General features: G+C 43.3%; 1 protein-coding gene across 1 annotated transcript; it reads left to right on the top strand.

Annotated features, from left to right (window-relative positions):
* The first annotated feature begins 381 nt into the window (after positions 1 to 381).
* Positions 382 to 22,384, top strand: btbd7 (BTB (POZ) domain containing 7). Its single transcript, XM_023285948.3, has 11 exons — positions 382 to 729; positions 6,791 to 7,018; positions 9,818 to 10,960; positions 15,588 to 15,796; positions 16,401 to 16,476; positions 16,924 to 17,084; positions 17,199 to 17,342; positions 17,776 to 17,965; positions 18,179 to 18,357; positions 18,562 to 18,966; positions 19,106 to 22,384. Exons 2-11 carry the CDS (start codon positions 6,937 to 6,939, stop codon positions 19,880 to 19,882), a joined length of 3,366 nt encoding a protein of 1,121 aa, XP_023141716.2. The 5' UTR covers positions 382 to 729; positions 6,791 to 6,936; the 3' UTR covers positions 19,883 to 22,384.
* The last annotated feature ends 3 nt before the right edge of the window (positions 22,385 to 22,387 follow it).

Here is a 22,387-nt window from a genome sequence, read left to right as displayed (position 1 = left end):
CTGCCACCAATGAATCGCTAGAGGGCGCTCCTAAATGTAATATTGCACAACCTGCTCTGAGTCCAGACGGGCCTGTTGACCAGTCGCATACAGTAAGAATTTGTCAAGTTGGCCAAAATACAGGAAATGGGTTGTTTTGCTCCAAAAATTAAGGCGTGTCCGCGTTGCAAAGAAGACGTGCCTTATTTAGCTGATATTTCCTTGATTTCTAACAGATTTTAGTTTAATTAACTATTTCTAAATCTAATATATAATAGAAAATACAACACGACTTGTTTCGGACACGTATTTTCACTGTGTAAAGAAAATTTAAAAATCTAATATTGGAGCGTTTTATTTTGAAAGTCAGGACCTTACGCTCGCTCCTTAATTCCGCTAGCTTGAAGCGGGTAGCGCTGGGATAGGCCATAACAACCACCCAACAAGGCGTTGTGCTACTATGGGGAAATACCGAACCGAACCGAGAATAAAAAAAACGGTTTTGGTTTAGTTTTTAGTCGAGGCAAATGCTGAAAAATCGCCGGAAAGTCGACGCAAGTGGGAATTCGCACATATTGGGGATCAAATGTGGACGTTGACGTCGAGCCGTGCGTAATGAGCAGAGTTGGAAAAAGAAGGTGTTGAGCTGCATTTTTTCTCCCTCTGCCAGAGACAAGTTGGATCGGAGTAGCGACTAAACTACGAGCCGATACGAAGGAAAATAACGCCTACGAAGCTCCTCACTTTCTGGTAAATATGTCTGAACGGTCGCTTTTCAACAGTTGCATCGCATCCTGCTCGAAGTAAATTGTCGTTTCCGAGGGTTAAAGTCAAAGCGACACGGCAGATAGCTTACCCTAGCCTCTTAAGATATGCTACTAATTACAGGGCTGCGCTGAATACGACTCTTCTCGCTGGTCTGTCGCGAAATATTCGGACATTACTTCCCATTTTTATCAAACTGAGAGAATCAATGCCTTTAATTTTCCCCCTCTTATGAGCACTTTTAACCGCGGAAGCAGCCGTAGCCAACCAATAGCCCAAAGAGCAACAATAGCTCCGAGATAACGATATGCTAACAAAGCCTTCGCAAATGATGGATTTCTTTATACACGGCTGCCAGAAAGGAACACTTCTGTCTTTTTTTGGTGAGGCTCAATCGGTGGAAAAGTTGAGGATTAATGTGGATTTTCACTTTGCGGTTCGACCTACATGTTGCTGGTTTTTGCTTCTGTGTCAAACAGTTGTTGATGGGCTGTGCTATGGCAACAATATAGACTGTCACTGCAATCTGTATCTGGAGATAATGATTTATTGCTGTAGTGAAGTCATATAGTCATTTCAAGTAGTCAAATCATGCCAGTATATATATATATAGAGGTGAATTGCATGTATCGTTTTTTTCATTGTGCAGGTATTCCGTGTTGTTCTGTCTGCATTTTTAACCCACCCAAATCATCTTTTTTGCATTGCTATCCAAAATGATTTCTGTACCAATGTACATGATGCATTAAAGAGGTGGCATCACCATCTCTTTAAGTGGTTAGGAGCCATATGCAGACTGCATAATCCTGTGGTAATCTCACTGAAATTGTGGGTAGACTCGTCAGTCTGTTAACCCTGCCTTCCTCTGAAAGGCAACCTGTGAGCGTCTCTCTGTCTTGTCATTTGGAAAAGGTGCATTTCAGCACTTTGGTTTCTCATTTTACCAGGTCAAACATTTGTGTCTGTGCTCCAGGGTCATATAATGACATGTAATTATTGGAGTTACATGCTCAGAAGTCCATGACTGGCATGAAAGGCCGCAAGCTTGCAAATACTTGCCACAGAGTAACAGAATGAGCCGTACTTTGGCCTGAATGCTGTTTACCCTGGCCAGTTGGATGGGGAAACACAACGGCGAGTATTGACATTTCACTTAAAATAAGCACTCATTGTTTCCTGAGTTGCCATTCATTCTCTGAATATCGACTGCCAGGTTGTGTTTCTATAGCCATTAGTGTCTGCAGATTTAGCATGTCTTTGTTGACATTCAGCATGATATTGATGCAGTCTGTCTTTGTCGCTTTAGGTGTCATCTTGTTTTCAGCGAAAATAAGGATGCAATATGTAAAACACTGATGAAACAATATCGGTGACAGTTTTGATTGCACGTTGTGACCTCCAGAGCAAAATGTAATCAGTTGACAACATAGTCAGTGAAATGTCAAATATGCAGCACCACGGTTCATATTGTTGGTTGACACAGGCTAATCCAGAGGCTGCTCACCATGAGTCATCATTGTGGAGGCTTTTGTTTCCTCTATCTGTTTCTGTCATTTCAGTGTGTTGTCTGTTTTCTAGCCTGTTCTGTTTCCGTTAGTTTCCCGTGGTTCTCTTGGCAGAGTCTGTAATCAGCTGAATGGCCAGATGCAATGTAATACTGATTTACCTGATTGGCAAAAACACTGCTGAGGTCAGCAGTCTCATCTGCCTCTCCTATTATCATTTCAGATAAAATACGACTGTCATTTCAGAGCGCGCAATTTATTCTGTTTTCCATCCACCTGCGGTCCATATTCCACTTGCATATCCTGCTGTGGGAGGTGTGCAGCGACATCAATACTGTGGAGGTCACTCTGAAAGTTCTGGTTTCTGCTCACTGCTGCATTGCTTTTTATGACCCTCGTAGAGCACCTCCGATTGTATCAAATATCCAAAGAGTCAAACAGTCTATAATTACTGTCTGAAAGCAGTATTTCTCTAGAGCTTAGTTAGCAAAGCACATAATGACCAGCTCTCCTCACAGGTCATTTAACAGGCTTTGTGACAGCAAAACTTATTTAGTTTCATCCTCCCAGGTCAGCATCATTCTTCCGAGTTGTATGTAAACTATCTGTTCCCTCTGTAATTAGTGTGGCAGGACTTAATATCACAGCAGCAGTGGAGTAATAAAAATTCCCTTTTGAAGAGCTGTGTATGTGAGAGCTTTGATGCATGAAGAACTGTAGAGCAGACGGGAACGTGTTTGGGGGAAGCATTTCAGTGTTTCTGCTGTTTGACCCTTTTCATTCAGGCCCAACCATGACCCTGACTTTGCGATTACTAACTCACTGAGCCCAACAAAGGTTTCTGTTAAAAGCTGAACATATTGGACGACCTGATAGCTGAGTGGTTAGGGCTCACACCACGTAAGCAGCAGTTCGATTCCTCGCCGGCCAGACCATTTGCTGCATATCTTTCCCATTCTCTTCTTCTCCCATTTCCTGCCTTTCTGCACTGCACAGTCAAATAAAGGCATAAATGCCCAAAAAGATAATTTAAAAAAAAAATGGGCATAACTTTATTCATAGGATTGTCAGTGGGACCAAAAGAGTACACAGCACATATGTTTATTTGAGCCCTTTGGCAATGTGTGACTTTGGATTGATAAACTATACTATAAGAAACTGGATTTTTTTTCCCCCCATCATCTGAAATTTTTCAAGTAGTTCTTCACATCACTTTGGACTGTCTTGTGCAGCCATTCTAACTTCACTACCGCTGCTACTTTAACTTAAAATATTGGTTGTGTGTTTGAGTTCTGCTTTGTGAAAGGCTGCACTGAAGTAATAGGAACGTGCTGCTGAAATTTGGGGTGGCACACATGAAAGGAGACCCACACACCTACCTCTTCCATTTCCCCTAGCCATGATGAGGAAATCCACATAAATGATTGATAAAGTGCCCTGTCTGTCATTTGAATAATACATTGGTCCTGTTCTTGTGCCAAGCATTTTTGTATGGTAATGTTCAGTTGGAGGCTGGGTTTCTGTTTTTTAAAACCCTGAAAGTGGCTGATTTTAAATAAAGCAAAAATAATCGAGACGGCCGAGGCAAGGTGAGCGGTTTGAAAGGGTGCATATGTCCGTATGTGGACGTGTGTGTGTTTGCAGAGAGAGATAGGTGGGGGTAGGGAGTGTCTCCTGTCACCTCTCATTAGGGACGCATAGTCCAGCTCTGCCGGCGTCTGCCTCCCCCCAGTCTGTGGCACTGCCCTCCTCCACTCCCAGCCCTCCCAGCACAACAGAGCAACACACACCGAATAAGCCTAAGCTGCAGAAAAGTGTCCTAATGTTTGGCATCACAGAGACTATGACAGAGATGCTTCCTATTGAACAGTGTGAGTCAGGTCTCAAGGAAATAGCTGTCCTAAATTATGCTTTTAGAATTCTGCACTGCAGCTGAAGTTAAATTTGGTTCGCTCATTTGAATGAGTTAAAGCTGCCTAGCTGGGAAGTCAGCGCATTGTTCAATTGATGTCTTGGTTGCTTTGTTTTATTCTGCCTCTGCTGTGCTCCTTTGAGGACCCCCTCCACCACCACCACCACCTCCACTGCTGCCTTTTGTAAACAAGACAGTATATATCTCAAGGGTTTTTTCCGCTCTCCTACATATTCAAATTCAATTTCTAATTTTGTCCAAATGAATTCCCTGTGAAGATGGGGCTTATTTAAAGCAGTCTAATGAAATAAAGATCAACCAAAATGTTTATTGGAGTGCTCCAGTGTGACTGCTTGGTGACTCTGTGAGGAGTAAGAGGCTGTGGTTTTCCATTGAACCCTTGGGAGGCTGTGGAGTGCTGCTCTACAGGGGCAGACACAATGATTTATTAGTATGGTAGGCAGGAAAAACTAGCAGGCTGAGATAAAACAGATCTCCCATCACACTCCAGTTCTCAGTCTGGTCACATGTAGAAAAGAGACAAAATGTGTACATACACATATGGCTGTCTTTACATTGAGGTATTTAAAGGTTCATAATGTGAATTGCATTTCCGAGTCTCTTAATAATGTTTATAAAAGGCCGTATTTAAGCAATGTTACTCAAGATGTAAGTCTCATGAAAAAACGAAAAAGCTGTCTCTCTGCTTTGGAAAATAGTTCATAGAATTGTGATCTTCAATCTGCTTGCTTGCAGAAATGAAGCCAGATGTACTCAAGTTTGCAATTATTAGCCTGATTAGTTGACAGTATGTTTAGTTAATGAGGTGCCCTGTTTTCTTTTAGATCATAGCCAGTGAGAGGAGAAAAAAAAGAAAGAGCTGGAAATCTACTGAGAGCGCCTTGGCCAGTGCCATAGCTGACGAGAATAGGTTATGGTAATGACTGTGCTGAGCTACCTTCCAGTAAGGCTAAGACCACAGTAATATTTTATTGGAGCATTTTAGCATAGTTGTAGAAATAATCTCTCTGCATACTGAGCTTAGACTAATACTGACACTCCTGAAGACACATATCACATCACTTTTCATGTACACAGGGCATGTGGGGGAAGCAAGGGGTTGGTTGCTTAGTTTTAGAAAATACTACGGAGGGAGAATTTGTTGTCCATGTTGAATTAACCTCAGGTAGTCCAGGCTGAGCTTTGAGGTGCTGATCGAGGTGTGACGAATCAACAAAAGACACGCAGTGACAGTGAAGGCCCAATCAGAAAGCAAACATGGGTGTCTGTGGTGTCATTTTCTAAAAGCTTCAGTGTCTGTTATCATTGTCAAAAGCCTCCATTTCTGTATGTTCAGACTAAAAAGCTATCCTTGAGTTAGAAAACGAAACAGGCAGCATGGTAAGCAGCATTTCCAAAAGGCATAAACGGAACACAATTTATGCATTTTAAATTGAAACAGTATTAGTGTGGATGTAGCCTAAGTCGTGACAATGATCCATTATGATCATGAACAACACCATTAACCTGAAACTGAAATGACTAAATGGAATACAACAATCATTAATTTGATTAATTTCACCTGTGTGCAAAATGTCTTTGGTTATAAAGGCCTATGAAGTAATTATTCATGAAATACATGAACAGAGCCACTCTTTTTGGTTAATCCAATGAAATAAATACTTGCTAAATTTAAATATTTCATCACATGAATGCAAAAACACTGCATGGCAAAATCGCTGATTTCTGTTGTCTCATGTCATATATTGTAATATGCTATGCTGGACTTTGTACTAAGTTTGCATTCAAACTTTTCCAATTTAACACTGCTGTTAAGTGCTGACAAGAGTTTTCCCTTAACAACTGTGACATATTGCAGCTATGTCGCAGTGCTTTGACTGACTGGACTGATATGAGCTGAGCATAGAGGCCAAGTTTGACAGCTGACTGGAGATACCTGATTAGTATCAAGTATCTCATTAATGAGAATGTAAAACTAAACTGTTTGCCTCTGATATTTTACAACATACCCAAACCCTGCTTTGATATTAATACAAACTAAAAAGAAAACACATTCAAATTATTCATTGGATTACCAATATATATATAGTAATAAAATGGACAAGATGGGCAAAAGTATAGTGAGTTGTACAGGGTTGTACCTCCCTCTGTAAATCACTGTACATCTGCATTAGATTTGTAGTTGACTGCCAATCAGTGTCCTGAGGGGAGGAAGAGGAAGTCTCTGTTAACTGAAGCCACTGTTGAAGATTATAGATAGAAGCCTGAACACACAGTCTCCAAATGAAGACTCTCTGAAGAAAAACCTAAACGCAATTTTTAGCATTACAGGCCAGTAAAAGAGCTAGGACAGCCATGATTCATCATAGCACCGAAATCAATGTGGCTGAAACAGTGTGATAGATAGTAATAGATGTCCCTCCGTTCACCCTCCTAACCATTCAAGCCCGTGGCCATTCATTATCTTTTACCGAGTCCAAACAGTCCGAACTCATCATGTTGTAATCCCTGCGAGATGTTAGTCAGCAACATTTAAAGCACAATTGCTCTTTGGCTTAAATGTCTCTCTTTCTCTTTTGTCTGTCCTCTTTGATCTTCCTTCCTCCAGGCATGGCTGCCCGGGCCTGGGGCTCTGAGGATGCTTCAGAGGATCCGTGCCTGACCCGCGACTGAGTATTGCGAGGAATACACTGTCTGAGCAGAATGACTCAGCAAGAGGGGGGACCCCCAAATAGCAAGTGAAGAGAAGTGAGAATGGGTGCCAATGGATCCAGCTATCCACACTCATGCTCCCCTCGCATTGGGGGAAATGCGCAGGCACAGCAGACTTTTATAGGTGAGTTAATTAAGCATATTATGATCGGTTGTGCAGTGAACAGAAAGCCAGTTTTGATTGATGATTTTGTATTTTCAGTCAGCATGTGGTAAAATGTCTGTATGTGTAATGAAGTGTTGATCAGAAATATGCTATCCCCCACTCTCTTTGCGTCAACACTATAGCCGTGATCCTGATATTATAGCCACCTCTGCTACAAACACATAATGCAGGTCTAGCATGGTCAAACTCACACTTTAGATTAGATTAACCTGCTTCCATGGAAACTAATGGTGCAAGAAGGTGAACATTTTTGTGCGTGAGAGCTCTTGAACTGCACCATTGACTCATACAACTGACACAAATGCATTAAAAAGCTATGAATGTATTTTACTCCACCATTTGGCCTTCATGAAGTGTTATGAACAGCACATATGGAAAGAAACCTGTGTCCAATGTGGGTGGTTTTGCATTACATTACATCTGCATTAATTATTTATCATCTAAGTTTAAATATAACTTTTAGGATAGGAGCTAATCTGGTGTCACGACTTCTGTGGCTGTGACCAGCTCGTGTTGGACAGTCACACATTCCTACTAAGTGGCGGACAGCTACAGTCTTCAATGTGAAGGTTTTTGTGACTTTTGTTCCAGTTAGGCACTGTTGCTTTTATTGTCAATTTGTACATACAGTATGGGTTGTATTAGCTTGCCTGTATGATAATGATATATGTAATGCTTTAAGTAGCAGTTTTGATTTGTAGTTATTAAGAGAGAGAGAGAGTCTGGTTTTTGGTGTTCTCCCTGCAGTCCTCAGTGTCAGACAGTTTGGAGAACTGATTCATAGATTAATTTAAATAATTTGTTATTTCCCAAAAACAGTATTTCTGTTTCAGAATGGCTTGGGTCTGCGCTTTTTGTGGACTTCTGTTTCAAAGTGAAAGTATTTTTTAACGAGCCAAGTTATCTCAGTAGCCCCTGAGACCTCTTAGGTTTGCTCTGAGCTCTGTAGCTGCGTGGTTGCGCTGGCCTGAGCTGCAGATGATTCACAGTGTTAGAATGATTACTATTTGGGTCACACTGGATGCTGAGAGAAGGGCAGGCAGAGAGGATCTCCTTGGCAGCGCTTCCTCTGACGTACGAGTCCTGTCTCTCAAGCCAAAGATAACTGCTATTTAGTGTAATTGATTGGGCCCTAATATGTGAATGGACTGAAGTTCAAAGAGGAGTGCAAAGTAGGACAACATAATTGGTTCGAAGTCTGCGATGAGCCACGGTTTGGTCTCAAACAAAACTAAATAAAGGGATTCTGTCTATTTTCTCTGCTGTTGAACTAGATCCAGATGCTTTGGTAGCTGGGTCAGGGGAGTGTGTGTTTGGTCTGACAGAGCTGGCCACACCGCAGGGGTGCCAGAGATGGGTTGTGTTTCTAGCAGTCTGGCCTGCAACAGTAAGCTGGTGTTGGGGTTAGGAAATTGTATGTGTCATTGGAAAGCCATGTTTAAAAGGGAATACATTTGCATGTAAAATTTGGGAAAACTGCATATTTTGGGAAAATATGTAGATACAATCCTTGCAGCAAAGATGGTTTGAAATGAGTCTTCATTCAAATGTTAATGCACTTTGCTCATTATTTTACCCATTTGAAAAACATTTTTTATCAAAACAATTGTGGGTTTTGCAAAAGTTTAGGTCTCAGAACTCCATAAACCAAAATGAACTGTTAGTGCTTAGGGTAAGGCAGGTCAAGAATTACAATTACAAAAATTACAGTTTTTACACATTTCTCTGACTCCTCAATCCTTCACAACACTCAGTTATAATGGACTCCTCTTAGCAGCTGACTGATGGTCTGAAAATGTAGCAAACTGTCACCTGACAGCAGGAAGGTTTGTTGTTCAAACCTGCTGGTCAGCTGGAGCTTTCTGTGTAGAGTATGCATGTTCTCTCTGCATCCAGGTACTTTGGCTTCCTCTCACAGTCCAAAGACGTGTGGTAGACTAATTGGTGATTCTAATTTGGTCATAGGTGTGAGTATTTCTGTGTGTTGGCCCTACGATGAATTGGCGGCCTGTCCAGGATGTACCCCGCCTTTTGCCTAATGTCAGCTGGAATAGGCTCCAATAGGATAAACTGGGTATACCTAATGGATGGATGAGATGTCACCTACAGAGCAGGGAATGCTATAAAAAGATATCGATCAAGCTCCTTCCAGCGTTCAGTTTCAACTGTCTGAAATGGCATTTAAGGGGTATAAAGGAAGTCAAGACAAGATCTGGAAAACCAAGAAAACAATCAGATAAAACTGCAAGTCTGCTGTGTAGAAAGCTTAAGCAAAACTGCTCTGTGACTGCAAATGAGCTGCAGGAAGGTTTGGCACCATTATACTATGCTGCGTTCTAGGGTTAGGTTTAGCACAACCATGGCTGACATGGAAATGCCATCAGAATGGAAAGCTGAGACCTCATCACACAAGTCAACAAAAAAAATGTGATGTCTGCTGAAAACTCTGCATATGTGCCTGTTTATTTCAAGATCAATAAATACATTAAAGTAAAAGCACATTAAAATTTGAAGAAAGTTTTGCTTTATTCTGTTTTTGCAATGGTCATATTTATATCTTTCTGCTTCAAAAAACAACAAAATATGTAGTTTTCCTGGGGTTGCCCAGATTTTTGCCTCCAGCTATATCTAGGAAAAGGAATGTAAGCAGGTTTCCATAATGTAAAAAGGTTCAATACTTTCTATAGTATAATTTTTATGCATTTAAACACTAACAAAAGCTTTGTTTGAAGCTAATCTGTATGGATTTTTTTCCAGGGACTTCATCCTACTCTCAGCAGGGCTATGGCTGGGAATCGAAGCTATATAGCCTGGAGCATGGCCATGAGCGGCCCACAGACAGGAAGAAGAAGAGCCTTGGTCTGGCGACCCTCAAACGGAGGTTCATCAAACGGAGGAAGTCCAGCCGCTCAGCAGATCATGCGCGGCAGATGCGGGAGCTTTTGTCAGGATGGGACGTCCGTGATACAAATGCCCTGGTGGAGGAGTATGAGGGAACAGCTGCCCTCAAGGAGCTGAGCTTCCAGGCCAGCCTGGCCCGTGCCGAGGCTCCAAGCTTGCCGCGGGATCTGGCCGCTCTGTACCAACACAAGTACTGCACCGATGTGGATCTCATCTTCCAAGGTACTTGTTTTCCAGCTCACCGGGCCATCCTGGCTGCCCGCTGCCCCTTTTTCAAGACCTTGCTGTCCTCATCCCCTGGGTATGGAGCAGAGGTTCTCATGGACATTGAGACAGCTGGCATCGATGTGCCCATGTTCTCTGCCCTACTTCACTATTTGTACACGGGGGAGTTTGGGGTGGGAGGAGCAGAGGACACGAGGTTACAAAACGTGGATGTACTAGTGCAGCTAAGTGAGGAGTTTGGGACACCTAACTCCCTGGAAGCAGATATGAAGGGCTTGTTTGACTACATGTGCTACTACGATGCTCTGCTCAGCTTCTCATCAGACTCTGAGATGATAGAGAGCTGTAATGAGAGAGGGGCTATGGCTGCAGCACCAACTGGGGGCTCAGGAAGCAGTGGAGGCCCGGGGACCCCAGATGAGGACCTAAGGGCTCATAAGGCTATCCTCTCGGCACGTTCTCCTTTCTTTAGGAACCTTTTGCAGAGGCGCATTCGCACAGGAGAGGAAATGACTGAGCGCACGTTGCAGACACCCACCCGCATAGTGTTGGATGAGTCCATCATCCCACGGAAATACGTGCAGGTTATTCTCCACTGTATGTACACTGATGTAGTTGAGCTCGGGCTGGTGCTGCGTGGCAGCCCCTCAGCAGGCAGCCTAGGCGAAGTGCAAGCCCTGGTGTCAGGAGGCCGTGGAGCCAGCACACGCACCGAGGAGGCCATGGAGCTGTACCATATCGCTCTGTTCTTAGAGTTCAGCATGTTGGCTCAAGGTAGGTCATCATCACACATAATTCAAGAATATAGAGAGTTAAAAACATTCATTTTAACATCTTTGCTTATGGTTTGATTTACTGCTACACTGTCCCTGCTTACTGTTGTTTGTGAGAAATATAACTGCATCTGTAACATGTCACATCACATTTACTTTTCACTATAAATGCGATGATGTCATGTTGGTATACTTCTGTTACATTTGTTCAGTTATATTGCAGCTAAGTTAAAGTTAGCACTGCTTTAACTGTTGTCTGAATGTCATTTTGTAGACATTAATTTCAAATTGTGAAATGAGTAAATGTAGCAAAATCATTGATAATGTTACGATAAATTCATTTTACTGTCCGTCGCTACCATTTGAGCAAATTCTGAAAAGACTTACAATTTTTAGTTTGATTTCATTCTGTAATAATTCCATCCTTCCTCTCCATTGACTACACGTCTCAGTGCTGCCAGGGTCTCTGTGACAAATTGCTTAAAACCCTCAACACTAACTGTGATAATGTAGTTAAATTGCCTTGATCATGAATTTCAAAGTCAATTTTCCTGTCCAGTCTGTCATAATTATAGTTTCTGTTTCTATGGACTCAGTAATACGAGCTGGATTTTGTCATAATAGGCTTGAATTTTTTTGTCAATTAATGCCTTTCACGACTCAGGCCTACTATAATCTCTCCCTCCATGAATTCATATAATTTGTCTCACGCTCGATATCTTATTCTACTCTTAATATTGCTGTGGCGATCGAAGTAGAGTTAAACAGCTTTGTTGACTGTGATGTGTGTTGGCAGTGGCAGATTGATATATGCTGGAAGGCTAGTCTGTGTCTCTGGTGGCAGAAAGCTTACTGTCTGATTCATACAATGCATCTTAGCTTCTGTCAACACTTCATCACTGGTTTATCTTTACACATTTTTACTCCCTCCGCTGTTACAAAGTGACCCCAGTAACATGCAAAGGTTACAGCCATGCATTGACATGAATTAGTCCCTTTGTCACTTGCACCTCCTCCAACGTGACATGTTTAAGTGCTGTGCAGTTACTAACACACCTAACAAAGCTCCCCTTTAATCTGAACAACCTTTGCAGTATACAGTACTTAAAGCAGTCTATTTTAAATGCATGGTAATGCACTGCATTTGGCCTGCCTGTCAGGACAGGATGGATCCAGAGACAACATATGACTCAACAGAGTTTTTGAAATTACAGTGTCTGTTACCATATCCTATAACCATCTTATCTTTCACAGAGCCATGATAACAGGAATTACTTTGTCAAATATTGAAAGGGTGAAATGAGATGCATTAAACGATTTAGGCATACAGTTTCACTGCTGTGTAATGAAATCAAACGGTTATTATTTGCTATTCAAAAGTTGCATTAAACATATTCAAAATGCACTCAATAACGCTGTCGTGACTCCAAACGCTTCACTGAAGTTGATTCACAGTAAAAGCCCTCGAGTGTCGCCTTGCTTTTGCTTTGCTTTCATCAAACTCTGAAAGGCTTTTACTGTGAAGCAGCTGCAGACTAACAACATACTTAAAGATGTTTTTGCCTCTGTGTATACTGTGTTAGCATACCGATTTATAAAGCAGAACTCATGATGAATGTATAGATTTATCAGTATGCACACATTGCAGCCCATTGCAAAGTACTTTTGTGCAAATTTATGCTGCAATATTGATGCAAACATAGCACATGATGCAATCTTAATGGAGTGGAAATGTGTGACTGTTAAGGCTTGAAAACAACAAGACATCATGTTCAAAGGGGAAGCTATAATAACAGGATAACAATTTTTAGGACACAGAGTACTCTGTACATGCTTGTATAGAATCTTTTAAAAGCACAGGATCAGTCCTGTGTAGCTGAATTGGTAGTATTGACTGAAGAGTTTAGGATCAGTCCCCTTTTTAAGACCTGGTCAATGTGGTGAATAGCACTGTACACTAACACCGTACACACAGCTGATTAGACATCACCTCCCACTCTCAGGCTTAGGGTGTCACTCTCAGGGTCACTCTGGCAGCTTAAGCCAGCAAGCAGACAAATGGTGTCATCCCTACACACCATCACCTCCTCTTCCCTCCCGCCCGCCCTCTCAACAAGCCCCCACTTAAGGGTATTTTTGTCCCCTCCGCTCCGTCTTTTCTGCACGGCTCAAATCAGTTCCCAAGAAACCTCAGAGTGGAATGTGACAAAATGGTTGAGGTTAACCTGGGTTCATTTTGTCCAACTCTCTTAGTCTGTTTCTGTTAATAACCTTTTGGAGATGCTTCTTTCATGCGTTTTTTCAGAATTTTAAATCTTGCAAACTCCAAATGTGTCAAATCAGCCTTACATCTGTTGGTTAATTATGAAACAAGAAGTTTGTCTGAGTCTATCTCACGGCTTCAGACCTCAGTAGTCTCTCCAGGAGGCAGCAGAGAGGCTAATGTCAGGAGCTTCATATGGAGAGAACCCTCTCATCTGTCACACTGTCTCCGCCTTTGCTTGCTCCTTGACTTCTACCCCTCAGGCTACATGAAGCTGTGGCCTGTGGACGTTTTTGTAGGGCTCTCTGTCATTCTCCCTTATTAATTCTCAAGATGTGCATCCCTTTATGACTACATCTCACTCAAATCGTAACCAGTATTAAAAGCCTTATTAATTTTTCAAGTGCGCCACAGAGATGATAGCCAGTTGGTGTGGTTTCAGCTTGTGCAGCGTAGTACCTCCTCCCCCTCCATGCTCTCTGACTGACCAGTACTTCTATCTTATGTATTGACAGTCTTTGAAGAATCATCAGACATGATTTACATCCGTGGGCCTGTTTACAGGCCATTTAGTGCATTTGATGTTTTAAGTGGCTTTGGAGACTGTGTGCTCCATAAACACAGAGCTCCAAATAATCACAGCGAGACAAAATGCATACGTCCTCCAAAGTTAGTGTAGTGTAGAGCTGACTGTTGCTGTTCCTGCTGTTGTGTTGATATTCTTGTCAGTCGGCTAAGCTCCAGTGAATGTGGTGTACCACCCGTGGAGAGAAGGGGAGGCGGGTTAGTATTAGATATAATGCTGATTCTAATCTCCACCTCATAATAAAAGTGCTGCGTTTTAAAAGACTGGCTGTCGCTGTGAATTCTAATGAGCTAACACAGAGCAGAGCTGTTTGCTTTCCTGTGCCACTGGTCCCAAGTGAGGATCTGCCTGCTTTTGTAGATGCATGCCTGTGTGTCTGCTTGTGTGCCTTTCAGGAGAGGGCAAAGATGCAAAGGTGAAAGACTGAAGTGAGCTGAAGCACTTTATAGAAGACAGACAGCAGAGGGACCAGCAGTGGAGAAAGAGACACAGATGTTAGGCATCTATTCTCTCTTTCAGTCTGTTTATAGCAGATAGAAAACATGCCGGGATCCGTGTTTCAACTTCATTTGTCTGCTTAACGATGCAGGATTTCCACCCTCCGTTAAAGGGCGTCTCCTTTGTGTATGTCGCCAACTTGCTATCGCAACGAAAGACTTCCAAAAGGGAAGTGTATCATAAATATGGAGCCATGTACATTATTGCACATAAGTATGCATGTTCTCACCTCAAAAATGGCTGCATGGTGCTTGGACAGATGTGAAACTTAAGATTCAGAAGCAAAAGCATCACTGGCATCATCGCTCTCAAATCTGGTTTCCAGTTTCTCATTATGTATGTTCAAAGTCATAGTTTGGGGCCGGAAAGGCAGCTTTGAGTTTCTAGTTTAAGATAAGATTCTCCCAGAGGGGTGATGTTCCTGGCTCAGTCATGAGCTGATGGACAGGATGGTCTGGAATGAGGATTTTGGCAAGCTTGTATTTCAGTTCAGATCTGCTCTGACTGGACATCAGTCTGGCTTTATCTCCATGGATGTCAAGTTTGTATCAGGTGTTACTGATCAGAGAAGGACTTTGAAGAGCCACTGAAGCTCTGTCTTGTTCGGGGCTAGCACAGATAGCTTGGCCATTGTGCCTAAATGGGTCCCTCATAGATTGTGTGAGTTTGAGTGCCAGTATAGGCTGAATTTGCAAAACTTCATTCTTTGTTAAATGGCTGGAGCAGCAGGTACATAATTCCCCTAAGCTTTCCGTGGATTTTTAATGCATTTTTGATTTATGCACACAAGTGTGTACTCATTTGCAGAGTGTGTGTGTGTACTCATGCACTGGCAGCACATTTGCTCAGGCTGCTGTGTTTACTTATCACGGTTAAGAGAAGGCAGCTTGAGACTGAAACACATCAAGGTATCAAAGGCATTTCTGTGGGTTGGTGTGTTGCAGAGTAAAGCCACTGCCTGCTGTTCTGGTATGTGCTCTGATTTAGGAAACGCAGCATGGAGGATGTGGGGGCTACTAGAGGGAGACTCCCTGGGTCAGCGAATATGAGTCAAAACTACTGATGGTTGGCAGTGGCGTCAGACTTATTCCTCGTATTCTAGTAATTGCTTAGTCACATCATTTTCAGTTGTGTTTCTTTTCTGATAACATTTGTTAAATTTTATACTTCTGGCTTTAATATCTGCACTTCCTTTTAGGATTATGATAGATTTGTGCCCTTAAAGTGACTTGAATAAAAATCATGGTGTAAACTGCTTGTCTCTCTGATTGGCTCTTCCAGGCTGTGAAGATATTGTTGTGGAAAGCTTGGCTCTGGACTCTCTCGTCCCCATTCTGAAGTGGAGCTCTCAGCCGTACGGCTCCAAGTGGGTCCACAGGCAGGCTATGCACTTCCTCTGCGAGGAGTTCAGTCAGGTTGTCTCCTCAGATGTTCTTTACGAGCTCAGCAAAGAACACCTTCTCAGCGCAATTCAGTCCGACTACCTTCAGGTAAGAAATCATCACCTGCCAATCCGTCGGCTCTCGCTGTGACACCTGACAATGTGAAAAGGTTCAGTAATAGGCGTCTAACTTGTTCACAGCAGTTGCTTGGTAAAAAAGTATATACAAGCACACACAGAGGCACCAACAGTCTCTGTCCAAATCACACACTATTCACATGTACAATAAGCACACACACACACACACACACACACACACACACACACACACACACACACACACCCCCGCTGGGTCTCCAGAGTTTCCACAGTTGAGAAACACAATTCTCTGAAGGGAAATGCCTTCAAACCCAGAACCTAATCAAAGCTGAGCTGTCATCTGCACTGCCAAGCGACTTGGGCATTAGACCAGATGGTTGAGGTGAACTGTTGTAATGCAACTACACAAACAAACCAACCAACCAGGCCTGAACGTTGCCGGAACATCGCCTGAACACATTGCATTTTCACCTTATCCTTATTTAACAGCTTCTCAGGTCTGTTCTCGACAATATCTAACCTTGTACTATTAATACTTTTGTGTCTTTCTTTTTTCCTGTCCTATATCTACCTCTCTGTTTCCCTCTTTCTCTGTACTTTGGTCTCATTCACAGGCGAGTGAACAGGACATTCTCAAGTATGTTGTTAAGTGGGGCGAGCAGCAGCTTATTAAGAGGATGGCAGACAGGGGTAAGATAATACACTCGATAATTACCCTCTGAGTAGCCCCCCTAATTGCTCTGAGGAAATTACCCACTTACCAAAGACTCCAAAGTACACTTAAAAAGCAAAAAGAAGTTGAATTTTTCCCTAGAAATGAAGTAAACAGGAAGTGGATTCATACTGATTAGTCATTGTGTGCTCTGACCTCGTGATAAACAGTGGGCTTGTGTAGAGTTCATGGTCAGGTTATTGGTGATCATGTTGAAAATTCAAGTTCAGAAAGTTGCACCACACAGCAGGCTATGCAATATTTATCCATAATTTCTTAAAGTGAACTTTCAAACAATGTGAAAAATAGCCAGCAGGCTGTAGGCAAAAAGCATTAAGAGCATAATCATAGTTACATAAATAGTCACGGTCATATGCATAATATTAAAAAGCTGCCAATGGCTTTTCCTGTCCTTGTTTACCCAGAACCCAACCTGTTGAGCGGCACAGCCCACAGCGTAAACAAAAGGGGTGTGAAAAGGAGAGACTTGGATGTGGAGGAGCTAAAGGAGATTCTGTCTCCCCTACTGCCCTTCATTCGAACCGAGCACATCTTACCTCCCAACAGTGACGTCCTCGCTGACGCGGTCAGTACTCCTTGTCCACCTTTCCTCAAATGCTGTGTTTTTATGAGTGTGTATCTGAGTCATGGTGACCTTGATAGACTGAGCATTGATCCGCATTCTTCACACTGTTCACAGCTTAAAAGGGGTTTGATCAGCACCCCTCCTTCAGACATGCTGCCCACAGCTGAGGGGGGCAAAGCCAATGCCTGGTTACGGCAGAAGAACGCAGGCATCTACGTGCGTCCTCGCCTCTTCTCTCCTTACGTGGAAGAGGCTAAGGTAAGGCTCATTCGCTCCCGATTAATGGAGCTTATAGATGGTGCAGGAAGCATTGGAATATTTGCATCCCACACTGCGATCACTAAAGAGTGTAGAGGTTCTGTGAAGAGGGCAGACTAGCTATTAAGAGCTTTGGTATGATTTGTGAACCTGTTTATAGCTCTGACGTTATACAACTATCCATGCCCAGTTGTTGCTATGGCAATAGTGGGCTAAATCATCTTGCTTGAAATTCATTTTATGTCCGTTTGTAAACTTTCCTAATAACTTAAAGGCCTTCACAGGACCATGAATATTCATGTACATATCCATAGACCAGAGAGAGTCATTATTAGATGAAGTGTCAGTCAAGTGGAACTAATTTGCAAAATGTTCTCAGTGTCCTTGAGCACATAGGACTCTTTTTTTTCTTTTTTTTTCCCAATGTCCCCAGTCTGTGCTTGATGAAATGATGGTGGAGCAGACAGACCTGGTGCGTTTGCGACTAGTGCGTATGTCCAACGTCCCAGACACACTCTATATGGTCAACAATGCTGTGCCTCAGTGCTGTCACATGATCAACCACCAGCAAATGGCAAGCAACGCAGCCACAGCTCCATCAGTTGTCGCCAATGAAATTCCAGGTAGGAGAATTATTAAGGAAGCTACATAGTTAAGAGTGTCAAAATGATATGACGCACTGTCAGAGAGTGCACAGGCTGCTCAAGTATCCTCAAATGTAATGCTGTTCAGTAGTCATACAGTGTACTGAATTGGTAAACTTTAAAGATATTATAATAATATGATGTGGAAAAAGGTCAATTAATGCATGTTTCTGTATTCCTTGGACTTTGCAGTGCCTCAGCTGTCTGTGGTAAAGGAGATGATCCGGAGGCTGCACGAACTGAGACACACAGAGCAGGTCCAGAGAGCTTATGCTCTCAACTGTGGTGAGGGAGCTACCGTCAGCTACGAGCTGCAGCTGCGGGTGCTGAGGGAATTTGGTCTGGCAGACGGAGCGACTGAACTATTGCAGGTTAGCAGGAAGCAGAGAGTTTGTCTCCAGGGTTTAGAGAAGGTGAGATGGCTGGGGCTGGGATACTAACTCAGATCTCAACAACCCCAGGGCGGATACATTTTAAGAAAAATAGGAATAAGATGAGTAAAAAAAAATAAGGTTTGATTTGTGAGCAGCACAGTGGATATCTTTTGCTCCTGTTCTGTTTTTTGTTCTTTTCAGAACCCATACAAGTTCTTCCCTGATGAACGTTTTGGAGATGAGAGTCCGATCCTGGCCCTGCGCCAGGTGGGTCGTTGTCGGGTAAACAGCAGCCCAGCCATGGATAGCATGTTCACAGAGCTGGAAGGAGTAGCAGGCTTCCACCCTCCCCTCCCTCCTCCACCTCCCCCATACCACCCCCCTGCCACACCCAGTCATGCCCAGCTCAAGGGTGCCTGGCGACCTCGAGTGCCCATGCCGACCCCCACCCGTTCCTTTTCCTACCCCTGCAACCGCACCCTGATCCAGCGTCATGCAGCCACCAAGCATGGCAGCTCAGACTACTCCTCTGTGCCCAGGCCCCAGCCCCCAGACTGCACCAACCCACAGGCTATGGGCCGAGCTTTGCTTTCAGACCAGCAAGCGGTGAGTGTGTGCACGACTTCCTAGACTCCTTGTGCTCCGTTTTTGTGTATTCAAATGTCGCTTGATGGCTTTTGCCTGGGATCATGAATATCCTGACTGTCGGGTAATGTCACTCATTTGTGTCTGTTTTCCAATGCAGATGAGCATGGAGCCAGTTATGAGGGAGTTCATGCCTGACATTGCACTCGGTGTCTCAGTTATGTCCCTGAGGGAGCAGCACATGGCAGAGATAAACAGGGAAGGCCCTCACAGCCCCATGGGCCCCTCAGGCCACCATCTGCCCCATGGGCCCTGCCCTTCTGTTCGCCTCAGTCATGGCCACGGTCCTGGACATGGTCACTCCTGCAAGAGACATGCTCCTGAACCCAAACTGGAAGCTCAGGCTGAGTTCCCTGACCTGTATGACTTCTCCTGTCGACCTGCAACCCCAACCTCCGCTCACCCTTTGCCCTCCTTTGCAGGACCAGACCTCTACAGCCACAACTGCACTCCCTCCAGCTCCTATCCTCCCCCGTATGTTTCTGACTCTCACTCCCAGGGCCACACGCAGGGACGGACTGCCCCAGACCCACTACGACTGGATGTCCTCAGTATAACCTCTCAGAGGCATGATGGAGTCCTTGCCAGCCCCTCTGGGGCCCAGCCCAGGATGGGACATATTCCAAAGGGGCGATCAAATGAGACAGACCTGACTCATGGCTTAGGACATTTACGGTCCCCCAGTGGAAATATGGACAGCTATGAGGAGAGGCACATAGGACCTAGAGACGGCCCAGAAGACATGGTTATAGCTGGAGAATCATCTGGCTCGGGGTCTCTCCAGCAGCCTCATAGAAACAGTGTCAGTGAGGAGATTGTCAGAGACCGCAGGTCACCCAGCAAGCCTGACTACCCTTATAAGAAATCTGCACTTTAACCCCAGTTCAGGACTAGGGGTTGAGTTAAGAAAAGGGAAAAAGTGATGAGTGGCTGTCCATCATCGTGGACAGCAAAGCACTAAATGTGTGCCTGCGTGTATGTGTGTGTGTTTGAGAGGAGCAGAGAAAAGGGGTGGTCGATGGTTGCTATTTATAGAATCTGTCCTTTTGTCCTACCTCTATCACACTGTGCTATCCATCACACAGTCAGAGTATGGAAAGAGTAAGAGCTGTAGGTTAGCTGTCAATGCAAGTCTGCCTAGTCCTGCTGCTTTAGAGGATTACTCAGGCTCTACTGGGATGGACTGGTCTCTTGAGTTTGATTGTTAAAGAGCTCTGTGCTCTATGAATTCTGTGTGAGGAGGTCACAACACTTGATGAATCTCAGTTATGAACTGATGGATGAACAAAGACTATATCAGTTGGCTCTGTTGTCTCTTGCATAGAATGGGAAGATCACAGGATAGGAACCTCAGTTTACACAAGTGAACAATGGCACACAGTCTGGGACAGAGTATTGTAACTGAATCATATGTAAATATGTCTGACTGTGTTCTTTTCCTCCCATGACTCCATTTCTTCTTGTAGCATGCTTGTAGCAACCCACCTGACTAGTTTCCACCTCCAGGCCCTGGTTCTGCACTGCTGATGAGTAATGGACCAACGCTTGGTCACACTAAGCAGGAACTGGATCTGACAGGAAGGATATCATCAGAGCTGGTCATTGTCCAGTAACCATGTCTGATAATTGTGTCAGGTGTTGGCTATCATGGCCTCACTGTCTGACTTAGAGGCAGAGGCCTGGTGTTTTCACATGGGAGGGCAGAGGGGCAGGAGGATCTCAGGCGGGTTCATTACTGAGATACAGTGTAAAATACAGGGGTGCCATGGCAACTGACATACAACGGACTGCAAGGGATTTGTTGGTTTCGCAGCTGGAGCAGGTGTGCGTGCATGTGTGTGCAAGGATAACTTTGATACACACAGGTGTTTAGACAATCTCAGTACTGTACACTCCCATCCTTGGTCAGGTCTGTTTGTACATATCAGAGTCTGAGGTGATTTAAAAAGTATGGCACAGAGTGTGGTGGTCAGTGTGTTAGAGTTCCCTCTCGTTCTGTTTAGCATCAAGTAATCAAATCTAAAGCCTTAACTAGTGCTTGGAATATTCAGTTTCAGCAACCTTTATTGAATTAAGTATGATGTCATTGTATTTCAATCCCTGTTAACTGCTTATTTGACTGTTCTCTTCACTACAGACACATACACTGCAGTTTTTCGGGGTGGTAGAGGTGGAGTTCACTAATGGTAAAAACCGTGTATATACATCAGGCCTCCATCTCGCCACCTAATGGGAGACTGTGGATGTGCAAAGCCAGTGTTGATACTGTTAAATATACTGTTACAGAGCCGCAGCAGCTGTAGCTCCACAACCCTGCAAGAACACACATAAAAGCCTGTTACAGCTGAAAGCTAGCATAAAACCTCACATACGAGTATCATTGCACTGTAGGAGCCATCTGTTTATTAGCTGAAGGGAAAAGGAACAAACGAATCTCGAACAAAAGGAATCTTATATTGAAGAAAAGTTGGCGATTGCTGGCTCATATCTCCAATGGAAAATTGTATATAATGAATTGAGTTCCACATGTTCTGATGAATTTTTAATGGTTTCTATCACATTTTAGTGGTTGTTGAAGGTCTGTGTTTTTACTGTAGTGGACAACACTGTGTATTTGTCTTTGTCATGAAATCTCACTAAGAATGTGTGGTATAAAACATAAAGATTGTGTCTCAGAATCTATTTTGTTCTTAAATGTTATGCATTTAGGGCAGTTTGTTCAATATTGTAGGTGGTGTGGATTACCATGTTTGTAGAGTTGTTTCCCCCCCTTTTTTCTTATACTTTAAAAGTAACAGGAATATGTAGAGGATCTGATGATATTAAGTTCTCTGCTTTGCAGTGATGGAGTTGCCAAGCAGAAAAATCATTTTTCCATCTAGGTTGCTTCATGGGGAAAAAATGCAAAACTCCAGATCCCTCCCCATGTTCATGTTGGGTAGTTGTTTTATTTTCCAGGACAATGTTCCATTGAATAAAAGTCCTTGTTTTGCTCTTTGCTGTAGAGAAGTCAGTGCCTTCCCCTGCCTGCGGCTGGGCTTTTATTGGAGAAGTGACTTTGATGTCTATGCAAGCTCTTTTCTACCAGCTTACCAGCCTGCATCAAATAGTTCTTTGAAATCTCATGTAGCTTGTTTTGTGTACATAGTGTTATTTAGCACCTTTTGAAACTGAACCATTGGAAATGTGTGATTGCTTGTGTTGAAATGTAACAGGTACATTGTACTTGTATGGTATCATAGAAACCATGTTTGTAGATTGATATTAAGTTGCATTTAGTTTCACTGAATCTATTTTTCTACTGTCACCTCAAAAAGGTGCATAACAGTGGTCAACTTGGGCATCCTCAAAATAAACTGGTTTGATATTATGGAATTCAGTT

Source organism: Amphiprion ocellaris, chromosome 20 (assembly GCF_022539595.1).
Source record: "Amphiprion ocellaris isolate individual 3 ecotype Okinawa chromosome 20, ASM2253959v1, whole genome shotgun sequence".
NCBI classification, from domain to species: domain Eukaryota; kingdom Metazoa; phylum Chordata; class Actinopteri; family Pomacentridae; genus Amphiprion; species Amphiprion ocellaris.
Note: the sequence above shows the minus strand (reverse complement) of the source record. Positions and strands in the feature narration are given on the sequence as shown.